This window comes from Corvus moneduloides, chromosome W (genome assembly GCF_009650955.1).
Source record: "Corvus moneduloides isolate bCorMon1 chromosome W, bCorMon1.pri, whole genome shotgun sequence".
Classification (NCBI taxonomy): Eukaryota; Metazoa; Chordata; class Aves; order Passeriformes; family Corvidae; genus Corvus; species Corvus moneduloides.
The window spans coordinates 20777669-20793144 of NC_045510.1; the positions used below are offsets into that span (position 1 = coordinate 20777669).

Here is a 15476-nt window from a genome sequence, read left to right on the forward strand (position 1 = left end):
CATTTTTTTGAAGGTCCTCTTCATATTTTTACAAGTGCAGCTAAAAATTTACTGCTGCTTAATCATCTTTATGTCATAGGGTTAAAACAGTGCTTTTAGATTTTTCTGTGTTCTATGCTTGTGTTTGGTTTTTTTTAATTCCAGATTACTTTTTCAGAGCCTTTAATAACTATAATTTGTAGTCAGTGGCAGGCTGTAGCAGTGCAAAGTTCCATGGCATTTGTGTAATGTGATGGTCCATCTTTGAGTTCTAGTACTGCTGAAAAGTCTCACTTGTGAAACAGAGTAATGTTAGGTCTCATCTTTTAGATAGGAGCGACAAGAAAGGCTCAGTGAGCAAACTTCTGATGTTTCTCACAGTCCTCTGGACAGCACAGCTGAGCTACTCACCAATACCTTTTAGTGCAACTGAAAACTAGACAAAAAAGGAGTGTAAATAAATTTTAAACATTTGCTTAAATCCTTCATGTATAGGACTTCTAAAAAGACAAAATTGACAAACCTTTGAGAAAAATATCTTATGTATATTAACTCATCAAGAAAACTTTAGAGATCAACTCAAATTTATTTATTTATTGTAACAATCTCTTGATGCTGAAGAGGCATACTGTTGTACTTACTGAAATCAGTGGGGCAAGCAGCTGTGCTGCTAGGAAATAACTGGAATAAAAGCATATTTCCTGGAACTCAGATTGCTTACTACAGATTGTCCTTTTGTAAAGATAACCATTGTGAAAGTCGTAATTCCACAAATCTGAAATTTGGAATCACTCTTAGAGTTCCTGGTAGCAACTGCATTTGCATGTGGGAGGGCCAGAGTAATAACTCACTAGGCATCTTGCATGTGCATATACTACCAGATGGATCAAGCATATTAAAACTTTCTCTGAAGTTCTCTAGTAAATTATGCCACATTTCATAGAAGTAAAGGATATATTTAATGGTTTACAGCTGAAGTCTTTAAAGCTTCCCTTAAACTCTAAATTTAACTGAATTTGTAGAATAAACAACTTTCAGGAGAATTATACAATTTTCCTGATTTTCCTCTTTTCTGAGATATTGGTGACTATCTCTTTTCAACTTAACTAGTCTAGAAGAGGAGCTGGCTGTTCCTCATGACATTAGAACTCTTTAAAGATATGTTTGGTTTGCAAAGGATCCATTTTAATATACTCTGTTCACTTAGCTCAAATTTTTTTTCTCCTTTCTGGAATGAATATATTCATGGTTTGAAAAATATTCAAGGCATAAATGTATATTTTATATATATATATAAATAACATCAGTTAAATCCAGTAGTCTGGGAAGATCTTGGTTTTCTGGCATGGATTGTTCCTACTTGCAGGTTTTTTTTTAGGTATGGTGCATCTCTTCTATTCCAAAAAATGTGCTGGGATGTGTGGGCATTGTACCATACTCTCTGGGTCCTTTCATGTTAGTTTTTCAGAAGTAGATGTTGGATAAACTACTACTGGTAGATGTTGGATAAACTGATATCAGGTAGACAGCAGGAATTCAGCAGTTGCACACTGGAGTCCTTTCTTGTGTTGATCTGTTACCAGTACAATGAGACATTTTCAGCACACTGCTTTTCCTGGAAGCTGCTCGAGTTATTTCCTATTTTTGTCTTTGCCACTAAGGTAAATATTTTGATTTTTTGCTCTCACAGTTGTTCTTAATTTCAGTATCAAGAGAAGACTTTACTTCTTGCACATCTACTTCTTAGCAGCAACAGTAAACTTGACTAAATCTAATAATTTCATTGTTCTTTGGTTCATCTGAAATATGTTGTTTTGTTTGCAGATTTAAAAGTGCATTGTTTAACTAGTTCAATTTTGAAAAATTATTTTGGTACATGTAAGTGATAGAAATTTATTACCTAATTTGTCAGAGCAATTTATTGAAAGTCTGAAACTGCCTTTGGTTCATGGGTATGGATGATTGATCAGGTTCCTCTTATTTTTGGGAAAAGCTGAAGCTATTTTGCATAATTTATTTTTGCAACAATGCATTGCAATATGTAAAAATGTGGGCCAGCAATTTGTTTGATATTACAATATGCAGTGCTGACTTGTTCATGTGCATAAGTATCTAAATATGGATGTTATTTCTTGGCATATGTATGGGGATATGTGATTAAAATTTTTGGTTTGAATTTTCTTCTAGACAAAGAGTAAATTTGGCAAAATACAAATAAGGGAAACCCTCACATTTGCTTCTGGTAAATGAACTTTTCTGTTGCTCGACATTTTCAACCATTTTAAGTGACTGTTTCTGTGTAGGAAAATTTAAACTATTTACTTGAAATTTGCGAGTTATTTTTGCTTCATGGTAATATTACCAATGAACAGAAAAGAAAAAGATGAGACCTTTTTTGTTCTTTAAATTACCAAATTGTTGTTTGCATCAAATAAAGGTTACTTAAATATGCTTATTGTTCAATTATCTTTTGAGTATTTCCTGTAGTATTTTATATTAAAAGCTAAAATATCAGCAATTTTTTGTTCTTGTTGTTAATGTAATTAAGTTACTTTAAAGAAGTAAAACAAGAGTACCTTCACGTGATATTTTCAGTGATAAAGGATGAGAATCCATGATAGAGCAAGGTAAAAGCAGATTATTTTGATGTGCCTATAGTCACAAAACAGATATAAATCATGGAATTTGTTTTGCTTGTTCTCTGCAAAGATCTTGGTTGTATTATATTGATTATATAGGAGTTTGATGAGAAGAAAAATTGAGGTTTGATTTGATTATATTTAATGAAGATCTTTTTTCTTAGGTGAGGCCCCATGGCTCAGTTTTTAAATTAATCAGAATACATGGTTAGGAAAATGCATCAGTCATAAATTTCAGATTACAGGCATTAATAGTAGATTCATAAAAGTGAGGTTCTTTGTGCAGCACTGCATTTATTTCAACTGTTGGTCTTGCTCCATTTTACTCTGAGTACTGCTATATTTTTTGTGAAGTATCTTGCAAAAGTACTCTAGCCTTCTTTTATCAATTTTTATAAAGATGAGAAGTCAGGGAATAGCAATAAGGAATAAATAACTTGTAGATATAGTTGCTGCAGAAATCAGATAGCTTGAGGAAATCATTGATATCAATGTAAAGTGAATTCTTATGCTTCTTGGCATCTTTGGAGAATATGTATTGGGCATGTTCCTTGATCTTTGTTTGGATCCTTCAGAGTGCTCTTTGGAAATCTCTTCCCTCTGTCAAAATTTTCTTTCTTCTAAGAGTACTTTGTACAATTGAAAAACCCTTTTTGAATCTATGCTGCTTAGTCATGGGTGATGATGACACCTACTACATCATGGAATTATTCCGTTTCTGTGTCCAGATTCTTCTCTGACCCACCAACCTGACTGTGTCCCATTTCTCAAAGTCAGAGCTAAGGACTAGAATATAACCAGAGAGCTTAAACCTCTCCTTTTGCTTATCTCGAGGCTTAGAGCTTTCCCTTTGTGCCAGTATTAGGGTAGATGAGGAAAAATTATTTGGAAAGAGGTGTTCAAGCAGGTTCTATGGAATGATATAGGACATACTTTTGAACAATACTTCTCTCCCTCCTGCCATGGGATGCTCCTGCCATACCTTCCACACCTTCCACAAACCTTAAGGCAGAAAATGGGAAAGAGAAAAGTAAATGTATGACTATTCAGATTATTTTCATCAGTATTCATCTTGATGGTGTGTTTCAGCTGATGATATGGTATTGAGGTAAAAGTGTAACTTCTGTCTTATGAGCAGATGTACTTTCCTCATGCCTTAAATTCCATTTTGATAAAAGGATAGTGTTTTACCTGTGTTTCCCCTTCTGTTCTTAAAACAGAATTATTTGGAGTAGTGTGATGCTGGTGAGCAGGGGACTGATCACCATGGACTGAGATGTAAAGATGTAATGGAGCATTTTAAGGGAGAGCACAATGGAAAGGATGTAATTAAATTTGCACGCTAAGGGATAGCTGAAAATTTTCAGCTTTAACTGATGCCTTAGGTTTAAACTTTTATATTTTTCAAATTCTGTATGTAACTCTGAAACTTCATACAGCCTTTTAGCTACTGTTCTCTCATGCTAGTTAGACATAACAAACCCTCTCTGGGCCTGAACTCAAGGACACCTTGTTGTCCCAGGCCCCAAAATATGTAAACTAAAGCCTTTAAAGGGGGAGCAAATTTGAGGTAATTACATCACTACTTGAAATGATAATTGGAGAATTAACCCTGATATGCAAATGGACCAAACTTATAAAAGTGTGAAAAACCTGTTAACCCCGGGTCCATCTTGGGTGGAGGCTTTTGACTGCCCAAGGTGTACCTTTGAAGGTCTTTCAAATAAATACCTGCTTTTATTCTCTTAATCTTGTCTAGCCTCTGTTTTCAGGTAGCCACTTCAAGGCATCATAACCAGTAAACTATTCATCAATCACAGGTAGTCATGTGGCCCTTTGCACTGTAGTGCCTGAGTGCTATACTGTAACAGTACTTAACTATTTTTAAAGGGTGTTTATTTTCCAAACATCTTTATAAAGCAGGGACATACTTTTATCCCCTCTTTTTTCTTTTAGTTCTTAATCTAAAATAGAACCTTATCTGCACGAGTGGTTGTAATAGAATTAAGTTGTGAGTCTGTGCTGTTGTAGTTACAATGATATGGCTATCCAACAGCAAGAAGGCAGCACTCTTGTTATGGAGTAAGAGTATATTTTATTTGATGTAGCAGAGTTTGAAGCTTGGTTGAGCTAATCCAGAAAGAAACTGCTTTCCTTCCTGTATATATGTCTGACACGGGATGTTTTATCAGTGTAGTTATAGGGGTGACCCAAAATGACTTGAAAGACAGTAAGCTAGTCATCCATAAGGGAGGTAGACCTAAAACCACTGGAACATCCTCTTATCAAATACTCAGAGAGGGCATGTAAGGTGAGCTTGGTATCTGGGGAATAACAGTAAGACTGGATATATTAGTCATTGGCAAAATAAGAAGAGTCCAGTAAACAGTTAATGTCTTCTGTGACTAAAAAGGAGTGAGGGGAGGGCAAAATTGAGCTGTAATATGTAAGTTTTTATTTTTAATGTCAAAATGAAGATGTGTGGCAATTCATTAGTGTTGAAGTTCCAGAATGTGGGGAGTGGCTAAACTTAAATTTCTAAACACTGAGAAATACAAAGTTAAGATTCATATCCACACGCCAAACAAGTGTCATTGCTCCTTCTTAAACCCTTGTGTGTTCTTTTCTATAATGTCTTGATAGGTGGAAAAATTTGCACTTTAAAATACGAGGTATATATAGATTACAAATATGAAATTGCATTAACTGCAGCTTTGCTTATTACAAAGTATTAGCACACAGAAATAAAAAAGAGTATTTATGGGAAGCTAATTTATGCAAGACTTTATTAACATAATCTTAGTTTTTAAATGAACTTCAGGGGCAGTTTTTCTTCAAGCACTTGTTCATTTGTTGCAATAGATGTATGTGCAAACAGGAAATTTTGATGTCATGGTTATTTCAAAGTAATCATATAAGCAAACTGATATGGATTGTTTCTACTGTACTAACCATCTCTTATGGAAGTAGCCAATTGGAGTTTAGGTTTATAAATATTTTTGAATCTTGATGACTTGTCAGTTAATAGGAAATTACAGCAAAATGTAAACCATACATCTGCTTTCCATAGTTTGAAAAGCAAAATAAATCATTACTGAGAAGATTTGGTTTTGATTTTATGGCAGGAACAGCCTTTCTGATCCTGGAAAGTTGACCTAAGTGTCAGCAAGCATCATCTCCTTTTCCATAGCTGCTTGTTTGAAGTTACCATATCAAGCCAGGTGAAACTAATATGAACACGCTAATTGTTGTGTCAAAATATAGCTGTGCTTTCCATATTGAATGGATCTAATAAATGTCCAAAATAATGTTATATTTTTTGGTGGGTTTTTTTTTTATGTTCAACCTCTCTTGAAGGCATTCTAGTGATGGATGCATCTGCCTGAATCAGGGAGATCTATTTGACTTCAAGGCAAAGTGATTTTGGATCATTCCAAAGATTAGATTTGCTTAAATATTAGCTAAAGACTGTTATACAAACTTGAAACCATCCATCAAGTTATGAACAAAAAGCAATGCTGAACTTTGAATTAGATCTGTGCCTTGCCATTCTTTCTTTAAGCCGTACATGAAGAAGGGAAATACTATATTCACTAGACATTTATAGACCTCTTTTCACTGTACATGGAAAAACCCTTTGAAAAGCTTCCCAGATTAAAATAGAATATGGGAGGAGGTTTATAGACCTCATTTTTAGCTGAGTTTCTCTGGCTGGTTTTTAGCTGTATTATATTTTGTCAAGGATTGGTTGGTGAGCAACAAGCATCTTGATGGTCAGTGGATACTCACTAACAGCTGAAGATTCTAGAATATCTTCTCCAAGAAATCTTTTGATAATAGCAATCAAATAAAACCAAGCATATGTTCTTCCTTCAGCAAGCAACTAGTAAGTCATGAACAGCATTGCATAGGTTTGGAAAAGCAATGAAGAAGTGGTTGTTCATGTACGTGGTTCTTCAATATGAACTGTTCTTACAGCTACTCTGTGATTCATCCTTCAGTTTCACTAATGTGGAGTTTATCAGCATTGTGATTCCTTACAGTGGAACAAAGATTTGGTTGCGATGGCATTCTTTGTGGGTTTTGTTTCTTTATTTTAATAGTTGCAGCAGCTTTGAGAGTATACTGAAGTGATGTCTGAAGAACACTGATGCCTATAGTTCATTTCAGGCATACCATATATGCTGATCACACACATTGCAAAAAATTGAGTTATTCTGTTGACAAGGAAAATTTTTCAGAAAGTAGAGTAACAGGAAAGTAGGTACAAGCTCTTCACAAACAAATTGAAAAACTTACGTTGATCATACATGTTTTGTAGATGCCTTCAAATGGTTGTGTTCTATTGTCTTTTAAATGTTTTTGAAAAATATCCTGTAAACTGAAAAGACATTAGTATGGGGTTTATAACCTAATGTTTGTTGCCATGTGACTGGATTCTTATGGTGAACTGGATATCTTAAGTATTTCTCTACTACTCTGAACAAATAGTACATTTATTATAAAATATGGAGCTATAAAAATGGAATTTAGTAAGATGTTTCTAGTGAAGATTGAGTTGCCCTAACTCAAAATAACATAAGTAATAAAGTAAGATATTTTAAAAAGCTTGACTGAAGTTTCACAGTATATAATATCCCTGAATTTTTTCAGAAAGGATAGGAAGTCCTTTTCCATGTGTATCAGAATTGTTCATACATGTGCAGTCATGCTGAACTCCTGTGTACTGCATGAGTAAAACTCTTTTTAAATTTGGTTATTTACAATCCTCAGCAGCTAAGGAAACTGGGCATGCAGCAGACTCATTCCAGGGAGCAATGTGACAAAAACACTTTATAGATAGATTATAGAGCTCTTTGTAATAATTTTATTGTTCTCTTTTCTGCTATTCCCTTCTTTATTCAAGAAAGCTTTTCATATTCCCTAATAAAAGAAAAAGGGGGAAGCTTATACTGTCATCTGAAATATCTGTAACCGGAGAGAGTGCAGTTTAAGCATTAGTTGAAATTATATTGGAGAACATAGAATACTTAGAACTTTTGAAAAGGAAATAAAGTTATTTTTCCAAATATTTACAGTACTTGCATTTTTATTTTTCATTGATGTATAATTAACACTGTGGTATTTGATTTATTTTTAAAGACTGAGTAGTGTTCTACCTCCAGAACAAAATCAATAAGGAAAGCAAGAATAGATATTCCTAGGAGGTATGAAAGTAGTAGCTTGTGATTTTTTGCTTCTTGTTTTGGTGGGTGAGTTTTTTGGGTTTTCTTAAAATATATCACTTTTTATCTTATTGATATATTCTTTGTGCACAAGGAAAATAAGAATGAATTCTGTTCTAACAGTTCCTCAAAATGTTCACAATCTTAAAATTATATCATGAAACATTCAGGCATAGTTTTAAAGCTGAATTTGAAATTGAATTGAATTAGAATTTGGTTATGGAACTCTTGCCAAGATTGGTATACAATCCATTACTGATTTGTTTCCTTTTCTTATTTCCTTTCCAAGCAATCTGTCTTACTAATTATTCTGTTTTTAAATTTACTTTTCATTGTAGACTAGGAGAGGCTTAAAGATATATTTGTAGAAAAATACTCCTGCTAGTGTAAGTACATCTAGCCCATCTAGCTTTTAAGCATCCATATGAATCATAACACAACTTTTGTTCCTTTACTTGCAGCTGATTTTTGCAGTATATTTGGCCAGATTTCCTATAGGCTTTATGCTCTTGTGTATTGTCCCCCTGATTTCAATGAAGTTACCAACAGTGCATGGAGAATACATGTTAAAATAACCCAGGATCTGAGGCCCTCTAGCAATTTCATCTGTGGAAATTGTCTTGAACATGTATGTGCAAATTTTCCTCTAGTCTGGGGCTGAATGTATGCTAACTCTCTTCGGACATCGCATAGGCATGCAAAGAGTATTAATGTAGGGATACCACTGCTTAGACATGGCTATGCAGCATCCAAACCAGATCTGGCTGGCATCCAGTCAACTGCTGATACGCACAGAGGAACTGATCTGTCCATGCTGTCATATTTCTGCCTACCTTCAATCTAGTGCCCAGTCCACAGAGACTAATAATTTCAAAGCACCATGGTAAACCACACTGTGAAATGTTTTCTAGCATTTTTAAAAACAATATAATGAATTTTAGAACTTTTTCATGTGGTGACTATCAAAGGACAGAAATTTAAAGCAAATAAATAAGAGTGACTACAGCATGGGGAAAGCAGGAAGAACTTTTGCTATCCTCAGATAACTTTTCCTACTTCAGTTTGAAAACCCCAGTATTTTAAGTTAAATCCTTTTTTAAATGCACTTAAATGGGATGACTTGATGAATATATCTGAGAATTATAGAAAAATAATGTTCTGCTCATTAGTTTCATTGTAGAGATATGTGAAACCAGTAATCTATGAGACTTTAAAATCATTTTATTGCTGGAAACTCTTTTCTCTAATTCAGGCTCTTCTAATTCCAGTTAAAGTTGTTTAAAGGGGGGGATGGAGTAAACTTGGATTAGAAAATGGAATATTTGTCTAAAAATGGGAATAAATTTTAGAAAGTTATGTTAGTGATATAGTTAATGTAATTAAAAAGTGAATTATTATCCAGAAGATGATTTCTTGGAGAATTTGTGTGTGTGTGTGTGTGTGTGTGTGTGTGTAGCAATTGGCAGGTGATTTTCTCTCTAGGGAAGGAGAGAGAGGCACTTATGACAAAGGCATTTGTTCTGTTGTTGGAAAAAGGTTAACAGTTTAGTCCAATAATCTTGAAATCTGTGCAATAGGTTCTTTGATAAATAAGGATAAGACATCAAACAAACCCCCAAGAAATACTTTTGAATTAATTTGGTTTCCTTGTGCCACTTGTAAAATATTTTGACTGTAAATTCCTTTATACTGACTATGTGGGCCTAATCATAGTTTCAAAATGTGCTGAGAATCGTGTGATGATATCTATTTACCTCTGTGGAAAAGAAACCTGATGTTTTTCAGCTTGCTGTTTTTCTATATTAAATGGAAATATTTCAACTATGCTTTGTAACAAAATCAAGCAAAAAATTGGGTTGCATTATAGAACTACTAATAAGAGGTAAGAAAAAAATCTGAAACAGATTGAAATGTCAATGATTTTGTCTGTATTTAGGGATAAGGCCCCACAGATTCTGCCATAGATTGTCTTTAACTGCTGGAAATAGGAAGATTACTGTCTTGTGTATACTAAATAATTTGAATGTGAATAAACAGAATTGTTAACTAGGCATAATGAATCCTTAAATTACATACACTGTTAGAAAACCTGCTGAATTCAGAGAATGAACCAAAATAAGACTAAATTTTGTGGAAATAGAATAAGAATGCCTTTCTACAAAGGAAATTCACCAATTTGAATTTGTTTATATGCTTAACAAAATATTTTATTGAAGGAGATGTGTATGCAATGTGTTATGTTAATTTCTAGTTGCAGTGTGAACAATAAATGCAACTTTGGAAATGGCTGTCAAATACATCCAAGCATATCTCATTGTATTAATATTAGTGGATATACTTTAAGCAGTTCCTGAGAAAGGACTGTAGTGTTGAGCCTTTATTATTATCTTCAGGTTCACATTTGTTCTTCTTACTCTTCACTAATAGGTAGCATAGATCAGTCAGTGTTAAAGGAATTACCTCCTGATCTCCTGGCAGAAATTGAATCCACCATGCCACTTTGTGAACGTGTGAAAATGAACAAGCGCAAACGTAGCACAGTTAATGAGAAACCAAAATATGCTGAAATCAGTTCTGATGAAGACAATGACAGTGAAGAAGCTTTTGAATGTAAGTAATACATATAAGCCCCAGTGGCTGTGGAAATTCTTATATGTGGAGTAAAGTAAATTATGGAAAACTTTCACAGTATGCTTTAAGGGATTCTAGGTTCATTATATCCACTCAAGAGATCTGGCCATCTTTCCAAACAATTCATTGAGGACATCTGGGTTAAAAATAAATTATAATATTTCTCAAAGGATACTGTAAAACTGAATTCAGGTAAAACAAGACAAAATGATCAACAGAATGAAAGATTTGTGACATATGGACTGAATAGATTTGTAGTGTTACAAATATGTATTTCAGAAGTCTTTTGGTTGTCCAAAATTGAACTTTAAAAATATGAAAGTTATTGTTATAGAAGAAGATAAATTTCTTTGAGTATCTCATGAAGAAAGGGCATTTCATTAAATTAAATTATGAGAATTAAAAATTGATTAAATCTCATTCAATGAGTGATAAATGTGTTATTCCATAAATGTTTGGCAGAATTTAGAAGGAAATTGGATGTTTATATTCTGAGTAGTCTTTACATATAAAATTAATAGTAACTCTTGAAATATTATTAGTACTTACATTTTAGTCATTTTTTCTGCTTCAAAATAAACTTTGTAGAGCAATGACTGATTGTGAATAGCTATTCTCATGTTCATGTTATTTGCCTTGCAGAGCCAGCATAACTGCAACACATTCTATTTTGTTGTGCAGCATTGATAAACTGATCAGTTTAAATTTCTTCTGGAAAGCAATATTGGAAGTTACTTTTCTCATGGAGATGTAGCTGGGGTCAGAATTTGTCCTACAGAGCATAAATTGATGCTGATGATTTTTAAACTGTGGAGACAGATTTCATCTACCTCCACAAAATACTGCCTCATGGGGGAAAAGAATCAGTTGAAATGTGTAAAGTCTTTTCCCATAAACCCCCTACTTTTCTTCTCTAATATGCTCACTTCAGTTATCCCAGACAGCTCTTTGTTTCTTCAGTTGTAGTTAACTCTCAACCATTTTAAAATTGAGTGTTAGTATCTCAGGCCTTGTGAACATGACTGTACTGCCTCCAGAAGCAAGTCTGATCCATAAGCAGAACAGCTTCAAAAACATGAACTAAGTTATTACCTTTAACACTTGAACCACCTCTGTGCAGAAGTTTTCAAAAGTGGAAGCCCTCTAGGGTGCAGTGCAGAGCATATCACCTCTCACTCAGTATTGGTTTCATTAGTTCTGAGTCTGGGCTGACTATTGACTATATCCTGGTATGTTTCCTATTCTTCTCAGTAAACTGGGGTTGTGGAAAGAACTTGTCAATTCTGTTCCAGTTCTGTCTGAATGCTTGGAGCCATTTTGCTCAAACAACCCTCTATACAGTCATACCTCTCTAAACTTCAGGAGGCTTTGGTAGAGACACAGATGTCAGGGCTGTTATATGCAAGTTCACATGAATAATAAACTCTTCTAGTCTAGAATGTAATGTTTTGGAGCCATTTTGATCTTCATAGCAAAGTCTGGGTTAGACATCTCTTTGCTTTCCTGTTACCTTAGATAATGGAGAGTTGGTTGATTTCATGGATGAAGTTACCTCCTTTTTCCAAATCCTTTTTCTATTACATCTTAGCACTCTTTCCCCTTCAGGACTGTATTTGAAAACAAAGAACTCTCCTTTCTCCTCTACACACACACTTTATTTCCACCAAGTTTCTGGTTTTATATAGAAAATTTATCCCAGTTTTTCAACATTCAGTTGTGCGAGGCTTTTTGGTCCTGACTGAAAACTGATTTTAATAACCTTCTGCGGTATATACTTGCTGCCTGGCCCAGGATTGTGACTCCAGCTTTCTCCTTTACACTGAATCTCCTGCAATATATATCAAGACAAAATTTTAGTTGTCTTGGCAAAACAGAATATCTTCAAATAACTAGGTTGCCAAGTCTTATTGGAACTCACTGTGTTAGATGGGCAAAGCAATCACCAAATTGGAACATGGGCACCCAATAATAGTCAGAATTTAGACAACCTTAGTGTTCTCTTATGAAAGGATGCAACTTATTTTGATTTGTTCTACTTTCCTGACTTTGTTTAAAATGACAAATGCCCTGTAAATTTTTATTTTTAAATGTTTGCTCATCTTTCCCAGTTTTAGGTACTTTTTTCATGTAATTCAAAAGAAATTATTAGAATAATACCATAACAGATTTTTTATATGATAGTTTTAGAGTGTTTGCTTGTTTTACAGAACATCTATATGATAGTGTTTAACTTGCAAATGTATAATTTTGAGCTATTAAAAGTAGAATTTTTGTCCTTATAATGAAAATGCATTTTATTTCTAGCTTCTCGTAAAAGACATAAAAAGGATAGAGATGAAGCTTGGGAGTATGAAGAACATGATAGAAGAAGTTCTGGTGACCATAGGAGAAGTGGTTATTGTCATGAAGGAAGGAGGACTTCTGCTAGTGGCCGTTATCGTAATCGCAGTCCCAATGACTCTGAGATGGATGATTATTCTTCTCCTCCTAGCCTCAGTGAGGGTAACTGATTGTTTTAAAACAATAATTTCTTCCCTAATACTAGTACATTTTTAAAGGATATGTTAAACATTTTAAAATAAACACCTTTACATGCAATATTGAATATAAGCATAAAAAGTGTAAACAATCCTTTATTCTCTTAATTAGTAGCTAGAAGAATGAAGAAAAAAGAAAAACAAAAGAAGAGGAAAGCTTATGAACCTAAACTAACACCTGAAGGTAATTTTAGAATATTTATTTTCTATAGTTTGTATTTTCTGGTTTGTATATAAAATAATTATATATATATTTCTTTTTCACCAGAAATGATGGATTCTTCTACTTTCAAAAGATTTGCTGCTTCAATAGAGAATATTTTGGAAAATTTAGAAGACATGGATTTTACAGCTTTTGGTAATATGTCAGAAATTTTCAAAATGCTTCCCCCAATTGAAAACACAAGAAAGGAATTTGCATCTCAGTATTTTCAAACTTCCTTCTTTGTGATTTAATTGCCTGTGAAACACACTGTGGTATACTGCATTTATATGGCTTCTGCCTTTAGTGGAGGCCTTTATCGTTCCAATTTCATTTGCTACTACAGGAAGAATATCCTTCTTCCTCCCTGCAGAATCCAAAAGGGATATAAATCACAATGAGACAAATAATAGTCCCCTGGAGTGGAAAGGATACCTCTTTGGGACATCATTAGGGTATCTTCTGTCAAACATATCTTTATAAAGAATGCTAACGTAAGATGGCTGGATGCCAGACACCCACCAAAGCCTCTCTCTCACTCCCCTCCACAGCTGGACAGGGGAGAGAAAATTTAACAAAGGGTTCATGGGTTGAGATAAGGACTGGGAGAGATCACTCATCAAATACCATTATGGGCAAAACAGGCTTGAATTAGAGGTATTAACTGAATTTATTACTAACAAAATCAGAGCAGAATAATGAGAAGGAAAATAAGACCTTAAAAATTCCTTCCCCCCACTTTCTCAACTCTGCCTCCTCCCTCCCAGCGGCACAGGGAAACAGGAATGGGATTTATGGTCAGTTCATCACCCATTGTTCCTGCCACTGCTCTGGGAGAGGAGTCAGAGTCTTTCCCCTGCTCCACCGTGGGATCCCTCCCATGGGAGACAGTTCTCCATGAACTTCTCCAACATGGGCCCTTCCCAAAGGCTACAGTTCTCCACGAATTGCTGCAACGTGGGTCACTCTTACACAGGGTCGGTTTCAGGCACAGCCTGCTCCAGCATGTGTCCCTCACATAGTCACAAGTCCTACCAGGAAACCTGCTCCAGTGTGGGCTCCTCTCTCCATGGGTCTGCAGGTCCCTGCCAGGATCCTGCTCTAGCACAGGCATCTCATGGGGTCACAGCCTCCTCTCAGGCATCCCCCTGCTCCGGCATGGGCTCCTACACAGGCTGCAGATGGATCTCTGCATCCCTGAGGCCCTCCCTGGGCTGCAGGGTCACCGCTGCCTCACCATGGTCTTCCACCATGGGCTGCCGGGGAATCTCAGCTCTGGCGTCTGGAGCACTTCCTGTCCCTCCTTCTGCACTGACCTTGGTGTCTGCAGAGTTGTTCCTCTCACATATTCTCACCCCACTCTCCTCTGGCCCCAATTACATCTGCGCAATAACTTTTTTTCTTCTTAACTATGTTATCCCCCAGGCATCACTGCCATCTCTGATTGACCCAGCCTTGGCCAGTGGTGGGTCCGTCCTGGAGTTGGCTGGCATTGGCTCTGCCAGACATGGGGGAAGCTTCCAGCAGCGTCTCACAGAAGCTACCCCTGTAGTCCCCCTGCTATCAAAACCTGGACATACACACCAAATACACCTGTAATTTCTGAGGCGCATAATTTTGCATCTGTTGTGGCCTTTGGCCCAACAGAGATTGATTATTCAATTCAGCAGCAGAGTGCTTATTCTCTTATGGATGAGGCACTGAATAACTGTATGCTCCCTATCCATTTCAGTAGAAACTAAGCCAGTTTAGCATAAGTGTCTGATGAAGTAGTTCAGGTTGACCAACATGACTTTATTTTGAAATGGATAACAGATCATTCATTAATTTTTTAGAACTAGAACAAAGGGAGGAACATAAGCAAATCACTACAGCTATGGTGTCTACAACCTTGGATTAAAAATATTTTTAATATATGACTTTCAGTCATATTTAACAAGTAGTTGTTTTAACACCACCAAAAGTTGTCATCATCAGTCTTCATTAGATGGAACTATTATATATGCTAGCTATTTGGAAAAGGAGTTATTTTTCTTCAGTTGGCTTTTTCATATTGACTGTAAAATATTGATTTCCTTGAAGTCTTATTAGAAATGTGATTGTTAATTTTTAATTTTTTTTTTTAAGGTGATGATGATGAGATTCCACAAGAATTGCTACTGGGAAAGCATCAGCTTAGTGAGTTGGGTAGTGAATCTGCAAAAATCAAGGCAATGGGCATTATGGACAAGGTACATCTTCACAGTATTTAACTCTTTTTGAA

General features: G+C 35.3%; 1 protein-coding gene across 1 annotated transcript in view; it reads left to right on the forward strand.

Annotated features, from left to right (window-relative positions):
* LOC116437440 (nipped-B-like protein) overlaps positions 1-15476 on the forward strand; it is a 126544-nt gene that overhangs the window by 65771 nt on the left and 45297 nt on the right. The window contains exons 10-14 of the mRNA XM_032095084.1: positions 10271-10453; positions 12779-12976; positions 13124-13195; positions 13280-13369; positions 15341-15444. Of these exons, the coding sequence (XP_031950975.1) occupies positions 10271-10453; positions 12779-12976; positions 13124-13195; positions 13280-13369; positions 15341-15444 (647 nt within the window). The remainder of the gene's footprint in view (positions 1-10270; positions 10454-12778; positions 12977-13123; positions 13196-13279; positions 13370-15340; positions 15445-15476) is intronic.